General features: G+C 39.5%; 2 protein-coding genes across 4 annotated transcripts; one reads left to right on the forward strand and one right to left on the reverse strand.

Moving 5' to 3' along the window:
• Nucleotides 1-321: 321 nt before the first annotated feature.
• LOC135484454 (transcriptional repressor protein YY1-like) lies at nt 322-8,134 on the reverse strand. 2 transcript variants are annotated; one of them, XM_064765937.1, is made up of 8 exons: nt 7,647-8,134; nt 6,289-6,421; nt 5,517-5,564; nt 4,670-4,727; nt 4,320-4,478; nt 3,779-3,948; nt 3,275-3,403; nt 322-2,307 (listed from the first exon to the last, which is right to left on the reverse strand). In XM_064765937.1, the coding sequence occupies exons 1-8, from the start codon at nt 8,122-8,124 to the stop codon at nt 2,265-2,267; spliced, it is 1,218 nt and encodes a 405-aa protein (XP_064622007.1). In that variant the 5' UTR covers nt 8,125-8,134; the 3' UTR covers nt 322-2,264. The 2 variants fall into 2 exon arrangements, with proteins under 2 accessions (XP_064622007.1, XP_064622008.1); XM_064765938.1 differs by lacking the exon at nt 5,517-5,564.
• An 855-nt stretch (nt 8,135-8,989) lies between these two features.
• Nucleotides 8,990-12,486, forward strand: LOC135484456 (neo-calmodulin-like). 2 transcript variants are annotated; one of them, XM_064765942.1, is made up of 5 exons: nt 8,990-9,129; nt 10,214-10,424; nt 10,674-10,817; nt 11,110-11,358; nt 11,586-12,486. In XM_064765942.1, the coding sequence occupies exons 2-5, from the start codon at nt 10,280-10,282 to the stop codon at nt 11,612-11,614; spliced, it is 567 nt and encodes a 188-aa protein (XP_064622012.1). In that variant the 5' UTR covers nt 8,990-9,129; nt 10,214-10,279; the 3' UTR covers nt 11,615-12,486. The 2 variants fall into 2 exon arrangements, with proteins under 2 accessions (XP_064622012.1, XP_064622011.1); XM_064765941.1 differs by lacking the exon at nt 8,990-9,129 and adding an exon at nt 9,195-9,408 and having other exon boundaries at nt 11,586-12,485.
• Nucleotides 12,487-12,512: the final 26 nt, after the last annotated feature.

The raw sequence follows: 12,512 nt of genomic DNA on the forward strand, positions 1-12,512 counted from the left end.
TCATCAAGTGAAACTGGTGGGAAAAACCACATGTTTCCTGCTGATAGAAGCAAAACCTGCAAAGTACCCCTCTGCAGAGGTGATTGTTTCAATGACTACCATGGAAAAAAGCAGTACAACTGATTTGTAGGTGAAAGAGTAAGCTGAAACAAAGAAAATCAAACAGGTTTCAAGGATATATGTCTTCTTGTTTTTTTAAAATAATTATTGAAAATCTGGTAAAAATAGCGAAATCGTGGCAAACTGGGGATATTAATTAACAATAACTGTGGCAGGGAAAGAGATAATAGGAAATGAATAAAGCAAAGAATGTAACATATATCAAAGTCAATTATAGGTTTATTTCACTGCAGATTTTTAACTACATATAGACAGTGACAAATAATGTACATAGTGATAATCATGATAACTAATGATAATCATGATAACTGAATGCAGCCACAAATTTCAGTTTTCCAATAATACACAACTGCAATAAGTATAACCCTCTAAAATGATGTTTAACAAACATAGTCTTGAGGCCGTTTTCTCATTACCAAACTCACATGCATACCAACTGATAGCGAGTTGAAGGAATATTTAAATCATGAATAAAACAATAAATATAGCAAGCTACTTTTATAAAGAAATAGCTTTTCAGTATAATTCAGACCACTGCAAACATAAATATACTGTGTGTCTGCCTAATGACATCAACACAGTATGGGAACTATACTGTGATATCTGCCTGGACTTGAATAAAATTTCGTGCAAACCACTGATAAATTCTATGGCAAACCAGACTGACTTCGAGAGGACATAGAAATCTTTTTTGTAGAAGACTGACACTATTAGCAATGGGCGATAGTGGAGACGTCTGCAACTTTGAGATCTTCATCTGGCCCACCTAGCTCCTGCCTGCAGCCTCCCTTCAATAAAGTCCTAATGGCTAATTCAGATTAATTTGTTGCGGAGGACAATATTTCAACTGGCTATAAAAAAATATTAAGCTCACATTGCTGAATTTACCAATTTTAGGGACATCAGGCTATTTCAGACTTATGTGTAGCACAAATCTTTACCATGACCAAAGGCAAGATGAAGTCATAATTTGAGCAGAAACATAAATAGCACAACCAAGTAGCTAGAGAGATTCAGACACACCACTTTGATAAAGTATATTTCATGATCTCTTCAAAAATTAGAAACATCAGCCAGGCATCAGCTTATGACTTCCATGCTACTGTATTTTTGGACATATCATTTCCAACACAATTTGGAGGATTGCCTTTCTCATTTTTAAAAGTATTACTGAAGAGCAATGGTGTTGGACAACCCTTGGCTCGTTTAGTTAGTTGAGCAGGAAACACAGGAGAATTCAGTGCTGCCACCTGGGCACAATCTCAGAAGTTCATATTGACTTGAACCAGCCGTATTATGCAGAAGATGGTCTGAAAACAGAAGAATTGTACAAGTGAAAACTTACATAATTGGCTACAATTACAGAAACCAGCAATATTTGTATACAGAAGTACAACGAACAATAAACAGGGCAGTTTGTGCATTTTGATTCCATTTCAGGACATGCTTACAACCAGGATATTTCAGCATGGTTGCCAGTTGGGGCAGTTGGTAGAATCCCCCGACCTCATTCCAAACACTTGAATTTAGGACAAACTTATTTGAAATCAAAACACACTTCAGTTGTGCAATGTGAAGTGTTAATAGGCTAGCACACCTTACCATACCATAGTTGGGGCAGTTGGTAGAATCCCCCGACCTCATTCCAAACACTTGAATTTAGGACAAACTTATTTGAAATCAAAACACACTTCAGTTGTGCAATGTGAAGTGTTAATAGGCTAGCACACCTTACCATACTCTACTGCAATAATAGAGCATACAAACCGGAAAATGAAACCCTACAAATTGTGATAGCCCATAAAATCGCCAATAAGGTCCAAACGTGATGATTTTAATATCCATTGCAATGTCCCATTTACAATAAGAAAAAGATACGAATGCACTCTGACTGAGAAATAACGGGTAGCATGCTGAACCAATTAAGGACTGAAATGAACTTTGCACAAATATACATAATGATCCAATGATTGATGAGATAAAACTTTCCCGAACAGAGGAAATAATTCATGAAATTTTCACAATTTTGTATACATGTACAACTTTTTTAGTCATTCACCGTATTAAATGGTAATCAGATTTCTTAATGGTGTGATTATTTACAAGTTGACCTGGGAGACAATATCGATCAGATGAAATATAAACTACTGGGGTGAGAGCTGGAACTGTAGTGCTTGGGCATGATTCCTGAAGATAGACGAGATAGAAATCGTTACACATTATTCATCACCTTTACATCAGAATGCATGATTACAAAATGGAACTTGGATACAGCTAGCATCAGAGGGTTTCAAAAACCAGAATATGTCTTCAAAGAACATTCAAATCATACCTCAACACAGGATACCATGAGGTGGACAGACAGTCCACTAAGTGCTTTTTAAATGAAGAACATGCAAGAATTTTTATCAACCCTCACAAGAAAGCAGTTTACAATAACTGCAATCAAAAATGAAAGTCAGAACTCACACATGTCTCATGTTGACAAGCTTTACAAACAATGTCCTAATCAATTACTATTTTCACATCATATAAAATCGGTGCAAGATGGAACAACATGATCACCATGGCCAATCCAGGGCTGACAAACATCACTCTTACAATTTTACTTCAAAGAATTTTATCATTCATTTCAAACATCTAAATCAATTTTATTTACGATAAAAAACAAAGCATCTAAATTGACACACTTGACAGCAGAGGGTAATGTTCTGAATCCCTGATTTCTAATCTTCGACTAGGATCATGTGATCATTGTCAGTCACAAACTTTAACAATGCAGATGCAACCGACCATGCAGTGCACTGATGGCTTATTTTGATATTAAAGATACAACTCACTTTATAAATTTTTGATAGTGCTAAGCAATACTTAAAGACAGAACTTTAGTTTGTAAATGTCAACAGCAAAGAAGGTGTTCATTACATTCAACCAGTCACAACCGTTACTATATGTTACACAACTGAAGAGTGAAGCAGTCTTGGGTTAGGTTTCTTCCTGGTTTATCATACCATAAAGAGGATTTTTTTTCTGTACATAGTAGATATAGAACATACAAGTTTCATGTAGCACTCATCAGCTACCGAAAACTTCTCCGCAAATAGAGTCCCAATGTGGCACAATCACCACAACAGGCAAATAAATGTCAGCTTACTCAACAATGGCATCTTCTGGGGCAAACTCTACTTTAATCTGTGGCGACACCAACCCTCTTGAATCTTGCACAACGGTATAATATTCATCATATGAAACGGTCGTCGGACTCTGATGTACACTGCCAGCTCTGCAAGCAAGGAGGAAGAAAGGTCATCCACAACAGTTACAACAAGATAACAATGCAGATTTTAGTTTGGTTTTAAATACTGGTAGGTCATGCAGTTTTTCAAAGGGCGAGATATTGTGGACAAATTGGGACGTCTTAACACCAGATATGAGATTTAGGGGAATCCCCAGTCAACTCTATAGGAACCATGGAGGCATTTTCTTAAATAAGTCCATACTTAAAAAGCAGGAATGTTAAAATCTCATTCTTACACGAGCTTTGAAGTGGCAGCGTAAGGATTTATCATAAGTACCGAAGAGAACTATCAATCTCTGCACTGCCGGAAGCATTCAAAATAACAACAGTAACAACAACTTCTACCACACTCATACTTACTTTGCTTTCGCATGTGTCAATATATGTGATTTTAAATTTGTTGACTGTGCAAATTTCTTATTACATCCATCGAAAGGGCATACGTAGGGCCGATCACCGGTATGAATTCGCACGTGTGTTCTCAGGTTGAAATCCAATGAAAATCGTTTGCCACAACCTTCAAAGGTACACTGAAGAAGAAACAAATCAATCAGGCACAACAAACCTTTTCCTCCTAATTTGCATTCCATCAAACAACAAGTTGTCTGGTAGCATCATGTTTGGACAAGACAATCGGATAATTCTCAGGAGTACATTGTTCAAGGAGCGGCTTGAGTTCCCTGTTTCTCACACACCTCATTCAAATAGTGTCAGTTCCTTGTATCAAGGTTATTTTTGAGAATAAATGTATTCAGACAGCAAACCACGATTCTGCTTTAATTCTTGCATCCTAACTTACACCTACACCAAAGAATGTAACCAAGTCAAAACCTCGGGGAGACGGCCTTCATAAGGAAACTTTTCAAAGCCATCCTAATGACTGAAGCCAGATAACACCTACCTGGAAAGGTTTCTCTCCCGTGTGAACAAGCTGATGTCGTTTTAACTTGGAACTTTCTACAAATGCTTTGCCACATTCTGCGCACACGTGAACACGCGGCCCGTGGGTGTGCAGATGCTTTCTCATGGCAGAATTGTCACGGAACATCTTCGTACATCCCTGAAAAAGATAGGCTTGTGTCAATCAAGACCATTTTCATGCAAAAACTGCAGTACAAAAAGATACAACACCCAAACAAATTTAGAGTAATAACATTACTTTGCAACAATTTTTACCTATTCAGAATGTAACTGAGAAACCTACCATATTTTATATTAACCCTTGCTCCGTTACTACATTATTAAACTAACCTTATGTGGACACGGTACTGTTCTTGGGACATCATCCTGAGGCTTCCGAGGCTTCATTCTGAAGGAAAGACAGATGTAATACAAAAGTTATACAACAGAATTGTAGAGGTATTCACTTCAGTAAGCATTGTTCATGGTTGATATAAAGCAAGGACAGCCAACTCCACCAATTCATTCACATCTATTTAAGTTCAAGATGTTGCTCATCATATCATGCCAATCTTAAAATTCAGGCATAAGTAGTTTGTTCACGTCTCTAAAAGGTCAATGCTAGAACTTAGAAGGCTAAAGGTAAAAGTTGTCATAAACTCAACATTCATGCATGGCCAGGACTATCCATGGAACAAGTGCTAAGGGAGAAGAGTGTATCAAGGTTATCTACTAACTACAAGGACAGGCACATCCTCCTGACCTGCAGCAGTATAATTACAACTGATTCAAAATAGGAGTGCATACATTCAGCTTTGTTATCATTTTATTTCAATTATCAACAAGCATCTCAGTGGAGAACATGGATGAACGCGCATGTTTTTTCTCCAATATTTATTTAAATAAGTTTTCTCTTGAATAATCATCAGAAAAAAACACTTTTTTTAGGCCATATACTAAATAGAAAGTAGTCAATGCTGCCAATTCACTCCAAGCAAAGGATTTGACTTATATTTTTGACACTCAAACTTTTGAAACACCAGCAAGCTACAATGACTTCACAGAGCTGGAATCTAGAACGTATTCAGTCACGGAAGGGCATTTGCATTTGCATGAATGGTGTATGTTGTTAGTTGGGGAAGAAGTTACAAAAATGTGTATAATCAAGAACAATTCTGTATAATTTCTGTTACAATACCTGATGTCTTTTCGTCCAAATGAAGAATTACCCTTCTCTGCACTGGACCTGTCAAGTGCAACAAAAGAGGCACTACAGAATATGAAAGATGTCCTTCCGTAACTGAAGTGGTTCTCACAAAACAACAGCAATGGAAGCATGAAATCTATTTGTTGAGAAGGTAAAACAAGTTTGTGAGACAGTAAAAATCATTTGGGATTGTTTCAGTCACCTTTAGTTTCAGTTTAATCAAGGTAGCATAATACGATGATTCCCCCCATCACCTAAATCAGGGTTAGCCCAACACCACACTAGTAATAGTTGGGTAGAAACCCTGCTTTCCATGTCTAGAAACATCACAATAGTACATCATGAAGAAAACCAATCCGGAAGAGGATGGAGCAAGCAATATGAACATCAGCACAAAATAATAGAAGCAAAGCAAGCCAAAACCTGCCGACAATAAGATGCCCCTGTCTTAATACTCCATATTCTGGCTGCTCACCATGACACATGTATGACTGCATCCAAGAAAACAACAAATTGGTGGGACATTGGGAATCTTTCACCAATTGCAACATTCACAAAGTAGAGGACGCTTTCATAACCAAACTACATTGCATTATTCAGCCAAAGCCTGGATAAATCCCAAGGTCTGAGGATGAATTTGGTAAATGTGTAGGAATAAAGAACAGAAAGGCTTTTTTAACAAGATGAGTTGAGGACAGGAAGTGAAAGCTAGAGAAGAGACTGAAGACAATGCGCACTCTCTGTGAAATTTGCGAATACCCACCTAGCAAACTCTGCTAATTGTTTAGGATCACTAAGATCTAACCCTGGTATACCGCCTGGTGGTATCTTCTTTCCTGTCATGTATTCTGTGTAATCAGCATCAGAGTCCGAGGGAAGATTTGAGAGACCGTCATCTGAAAACAGGACAGACATGATCAAATGAGTTTGAAATATTTTAAACTATGAAATAATTGTCCAATTCACTAGTCAACAAACTAGTGAACTGGATAGTTATTTCACCTCAGAGTCTGCCTTTGCCACCTTCGCTGAAAAGCAGAACTCCAGAACTGTACGGTCATGTCTTTCAAAACTAGACAACCTACGTTGGTCACTACATTAAAAAAGGTCAAAAGGAAGAGGTAACATCTCTCTGGTTGTGTCAGCAAGACACTTCTGAAACTTGCCTTTTTGGAGGTCTCACTATATGGTGGGTAGGACATCCACATCTTCTTCATAGATTAGAAAAGTTTTATATTTCAAATCAAACAATACATGATAACTTTTGGCTTTTTACTTTTAAACAACATAAACAATACTTATGATAAGAGTTTCAGTTTGTAAATAGGCCTAAATCAAGACAAAGTGACATCTCTAAATCTCAAGAAGACAACTTATGTTTTGTCTGAAAAAGGGATGAAAATATTTGGTCATAGATGAACTAGAAAGCTCATTTACCACAGGAATCAAGACTTCAAAAGACAGTTTCAAGATACAGCAGTCACAGCTGCCTTCCTTGGCCATGTCTTCTTCACATCTCCACAACAATGATGAAAATTGACCCCGCCATCTTCCAACATGGCGACACGACGAAAATATTTTGAAGGAGGTTGTGGACAGTGCACTTTTTAGACACAAAATACGGCACTGTCCCAGCGTTCTACTGGTCGACTGATGTGGCATGATTTAGCTCAATACTCAAAGATCAATATAGAATGTTTATTTTGAAGGATATCAAGCAATTAGACGCAAAGTTTTGTGGAAAATGGCCGCCATCCGCCATGTTCCAAAATCCGCCATTTCAGAAATATGGCGGCCCCCATGGACAACTGATGATGGCCGACAAAACCATCAAAACAATGTCAAAATACCTTATTATACGAGAATTGTATGATCAAAATTGCATCAACGAATATGGAGAGGAAAGAACATAAAAAGTTAGATGTGACGCCTTTCGGCGTTTTCCCAAAAGAACAAAGGAAATTCAGTCAAAATCCTGATTTCGTAAGCTCAAATTTGGAGAAGCCATTCTCCATCGGGAAAGTCGAGAATAAACCAATAAAACAATCAAAACTTGACTGAAAACTCACGGAAATGAATAATAAAGGATGCTAATTGTATTTCTGAAGATTTTCCTATTACCTGATGCCCACATTGTGACAGAAAATTCGCCTTCCAGCGTCTTGATTTGCACCTGTTTTTGTTCCCATTTTTTCGGTGTTGAAGAAGTGTCCAAGGCCAGACCCGCTGCCGGGGAATGAATGTCCTCATAGTCATGAATAACAATATTCCTAGATTTTCCCTTCTTTTTGCCACCTTTTCCACGTCTCGTCGTAAGGATATCTTCAGTAGAAATTTCTATCTCTGACGGTGCAGGAACAGGAATGGTCTCCGTGTACACGAGGTGCGGATCCCCGCCAACAACTTCCTCTCGTAAACTCACGATTTCTTCATGGGCAGCCTCCGGCAGCGGCTGTAAAGCTATCATAGGTTGAACTTCTATCGTATCAGCATCTCCTACAGTCTCTACCGTTTCGATATTCATCTCCACAGGGATAGATTCCACCTCAACAATTTCACCATCCTGAATTTCAACTTCAGAGCCGACGATCGACGCCATCTTGGCTTCCTTCAATAATGGCGAAGATAACTTTGCTGGGGGTTGGTTATGAATATTAACCAGCCACGTGATCCAAAGGCGCTAAAAATAGCAATCGTTGGCCTTCACAAATGGCGGGAAATCTCGGCGGGAATTATGAAACGTAGTTACCATCATATACGACAAGCGCAGCAGCAAGCAATGTTCGAAATTCGATCTTTGTTTGATATTCCAGTCGTTGATTTTCAAACTGAATCTTAAAATGGGTCCAAGCATGACCCCTCTGAAAAGATTGCCTCTTTGACAGATATATAGGATAATTTCAAAAGACATTGAAACTACCAGAAGAATAGCTGAAAAGTATCATCACCAGCACTTTGGCTCTTCTCGTATGACCAGTAGACTCCCTGGGCAGCCCATTGCGTCATCCTAATTGGGTCCCCTTATATATGGTGAGGGGCGATCACGAGGCCGATCCACTGCATCCGAAGTTTAGGCCCCTAATGACCAGTGGTTTCAGTATACGCCTCCTCTCGATATTTCAAAACCTGAAACCTCTCACTAACGCTGGCGTTAACTTAACCTGACGTCACCTCCTCAAGTTAAGTTAGTGACAAAACTTGTTTTGAACCGGGCCCTACGTACCGTCATCTATAACGGACCCTCGGGGACGGGAAGGACATTCGTCGCTAAGGCCAGCGCACCAAGAAACAATATAGATAAGGGCTTTTGCGAAGTAAATAAACGACTAAATAAAGACTCGTCCAAGCCTGTTAATTTTTCGTTCCTGAAAGTGTTTTGGACATTGGACATTGGGAAAAATGGTTTTGTCTTTTTGGGTCAATGACCACAGGCAGTAGGCCTATCACATTCCGTAAAGGCCAATTCTCACAAATCTCGATATATTATTCTATGAGCACAGGACAGTAATGTGTGGGTGTTCTAAAGACATATTGCGAATTGCTTTGAGTGTAAGGATATAGTTTCTGTTCGGATAATCTGTTCGCTTAAGAGGAATAAAGTCAAGTAAGTATACGTTCATGTTCAATGGAGACGTAGGCCTGTTCAAACATTTCACTGGTGGTATTTGGGTTAGTCTACCTAGACTTCTCATTCATATTGCTCAGCTAATGAATGGATAGCACATATATCAAGCAGGCCCACTATAGAAAACATTTTGACAAGGGACATTGTGGACACTGCCAGAAGTGAGGACCAACGACCGTGAGTAGGCCTATAGCCGCTGGACTTCGGTGTACCTGTCCACACCAGCGCCCATTGAAGAAGCCTTTCTACTAGCCGTCTGTAAGTTAGGGACATTTTACTTATATTTTCTCCTTGACGTTGAAGATTATATAATCCACAACATGCTGAAATTACTTTCGCCTGACGACGACGTATTGGTTAGGTTTCCGGTCGTCAAGGGTGTCCTCGGATGATGTTCATGTCGGGACGGCTTCCATGCAGTATGTGCCGGTATAACAAGATTCGAGGTCGTTCAAGAGTTTGTGCCTTGTTAATAACTTTTCCGAATCCCGACCGTTCCTCATGTGTGTCATGGTGTGTCCCACGTGGATGTGACGAATGAAAAATGTCCCTCTCTTTCGTCTTTTGTCATTAAAGATTGAAGCTTCTTGCTCGCCAGTGGTTTGAAATTGAAAGCACGCGTCCGTGGTATCGTGGCAACGTGACACAAAATACTGAATTTATTAACTACACACATAACTAACTTTCACACGACTGAAACAGTATTGATTGGTCCGACAGCATTGATTGTACCAGTACAGTGGTTGTGTGAGATCGTTCAAAGTCAACCGCATAACCACATACCATTCGAGATATGCCAATGTCTGGTCGGGTGGTGCACTTTCTGGTTGGAGTCAAAGGTTCGAAGCCGACGATTGATATTGGATCATACTGGCAGAAGTCCGACTAAAGATGACAACCGGCCATGTGGTTGAGACAATCATTATGGTCTCCCGGGTGTTTTCAATATTAATTTTGTTCTAAAGGAGTTTAAAGACCTAGATCCACCTCTGATCCGCTCCGGAATCTAACATCTTGGGAGTGTCTCGTGTATCATTATCGTCAGGAATCCTTCTTTTGACAGATTCTTGCTGGCCACGAAAGGCTGCCCAAGCAGCTGTTTAGACTGACGCATCTCGGAACTGTTCAGATGCAACCAAATGCGATGTGTGAGCAACTAGAGCTGGACCTGGCTGACGTCGAGATGGTGGAGGAGTCAGAGGAACAGAAAGAGAGAAACAGGGAGGTAGAGCTTGAGAGACTTTCAAGGCTGCACAGCAAGCAGGAAATGGACGGTAGGTTCTTTTCAACCACTTCTGCTTGGTCTTACTTTGAGAGTGTCGTTCTCAGTTCAATCTTCACGCGGACAGGCTAAGTCGCCGTCCCTGCAAGTTGGATCGGGGGTAAAGAACCTGGCCTATGTCTCGTATAAATCTGGCTGTCACCTCTTTCCCCGCTTGATCCCCCGAGTTTCGTCGTTCGGCCATGTGCCGGACAGTTTCTTGCATTTGCATATCCATTCAACACAGCGGTCCTTATTTCAGAATACAAAGAAGCATTTTCAATATTTGATCGTGACGGCAGCGGGACCATTACAGTTACTGAGATGGGGACAGTTATGAGAGCATTGGGCCAACACCCCACCCAATCGGATCTCTATGAAATGATCGGAAAGATAGACAGAAACAGTAAGTGGACCATGCTTTCCTCTCGATCCCCGATTTTGTTTGGATGGCAAATCCTCGCTGAACGGGTGGCCGTTCAGCAGCTTTATTCAGCTGACCTGCTACAGTCATGGTATTATTTCTTATCAATAAATTTCAGCGCAATGACTCTTCTAGCTGGTTAGCTGTTAAGATTTTGACTCTTCCAGTTGGTTATCTGTTCTCAATCGAACACTTTCAGCTGTTGCTGGCCAACATACACGTCCCTGCTCATATGACTCCATGAAGGTGATCATCTTGACATGTCTTATTTCAGGAAACGGGATGATAGACTTTCCAGAATTCATTATTCTCATGGATCAGAAAAAGACCAGTACAATCCGTCATAACCCCGAATATCTAAAGACATGCTTCGAGGTATTTGATAAGAACGGGGACGGATTTATAACTAGTGAGGAACTCCGGAACATCATGACTAATCTTGGGGAAAAACTCACTAATGAAGAGGTGGATGAGATGATCAAGGTTGCAGACATTGATGAAGATGGAAAGCTTAACTATAAGGGTGAGTGGCTTCCTCCTGCACTCTGGCTGTGACTTGGTCTTTCAGAGACCAACTTGGGACAACTGGAAATTATGATTAAATACTAGCAACCCAGCAATAATAAACTAGGCTTTTTGTTAAAGTAACAGGAAGACTGCACCCATTTTAGCACCAATAGGTTCTTAAGTCAAAGGTTGGAGTTTTATTTGTCACAGCCTAACTCATCAAAATCTCATTTTACATTTCAGAATTCATTTATCTGATGTGCACAGATTGAAAACCTAATCATTGGAACTTTCATTCATGATAACAAGAAAACAGGAGCACACATTGTAATTCAAACTCTCTCACGAAATGTGCACAAGAAGGGCGTCATAAAAAGACTCTGTAGTTTATACGAGGACAGGCATCTTGACCATGGATGGTTCGAAACTGCTTAGTCTTTAGACAATGCTGTCAAGGTATGTGTGGAAGCTTTGGAGGGAATACCCCGACAGTGCAGAATAGAGGAGAAGACATTATCAAAGACAGTATTAGCTGATTTATGACTCCAATACATGTATTACTTTGTCACGACTATAATACATTGTCTAGTGAAATCCATTTTGAGCATACAAGAAGTCTTCCGAGCACAATCATCATTATTTGGGTACACGTCACTGCTTTATTGGATTTCAAGTAATGAAAATCAAATATGCTGCGCCAAAGCTCTACCGAGGCAGAAACATATTGCTCGCTGGTTGTTTCTGCTCCAGGGCATCTCCAATTTGAAGACTTTGTATAAATAGACAATTATTTCTGGTGTCTGGATTGTCAGAAGGCTTTTAAGTCAGCTGCATTTTCGTGTAAATAATGTAGAAATCTCTACAATGCCATATTCTAGATTGTCTTGATTAGCATATTGAAGTGAATGTAAATCTGATGTGTTTAACTTATTCAACCATCATAGTCTGTAGAACTGAGGAATGACCAAGAAACTCTGTAATTATAATAGCTGTTAATAAATTACAAATATGAAAAAAATTATTATCCACATTCACCCCCTCTGCCCAAATGAACACATACGAGCTACCTCAAATTTACAACCTCCCTGCACCCTTCAATGCATACAAACTAAATAAACAACCCCTTTTATAAATATCTATTATTGAATCCGTCCATTGATTTCCAATAGA

The sequence above is a fragment of the Lineus longissimus genome, chromosome 3 (assembly GCF_910592395.1).
Source record: "Lineus longissimus chromosome 3, tnLinLong1.2, whole genome shotgun sequence".
NCBI classification, from domain to species: domain Eukaryota; kingdom Metazoa; phylum Nemertea; class Pilidiophora; order Heteronemertea; family Lineidae; genus Lineus; species Lineus longissimus.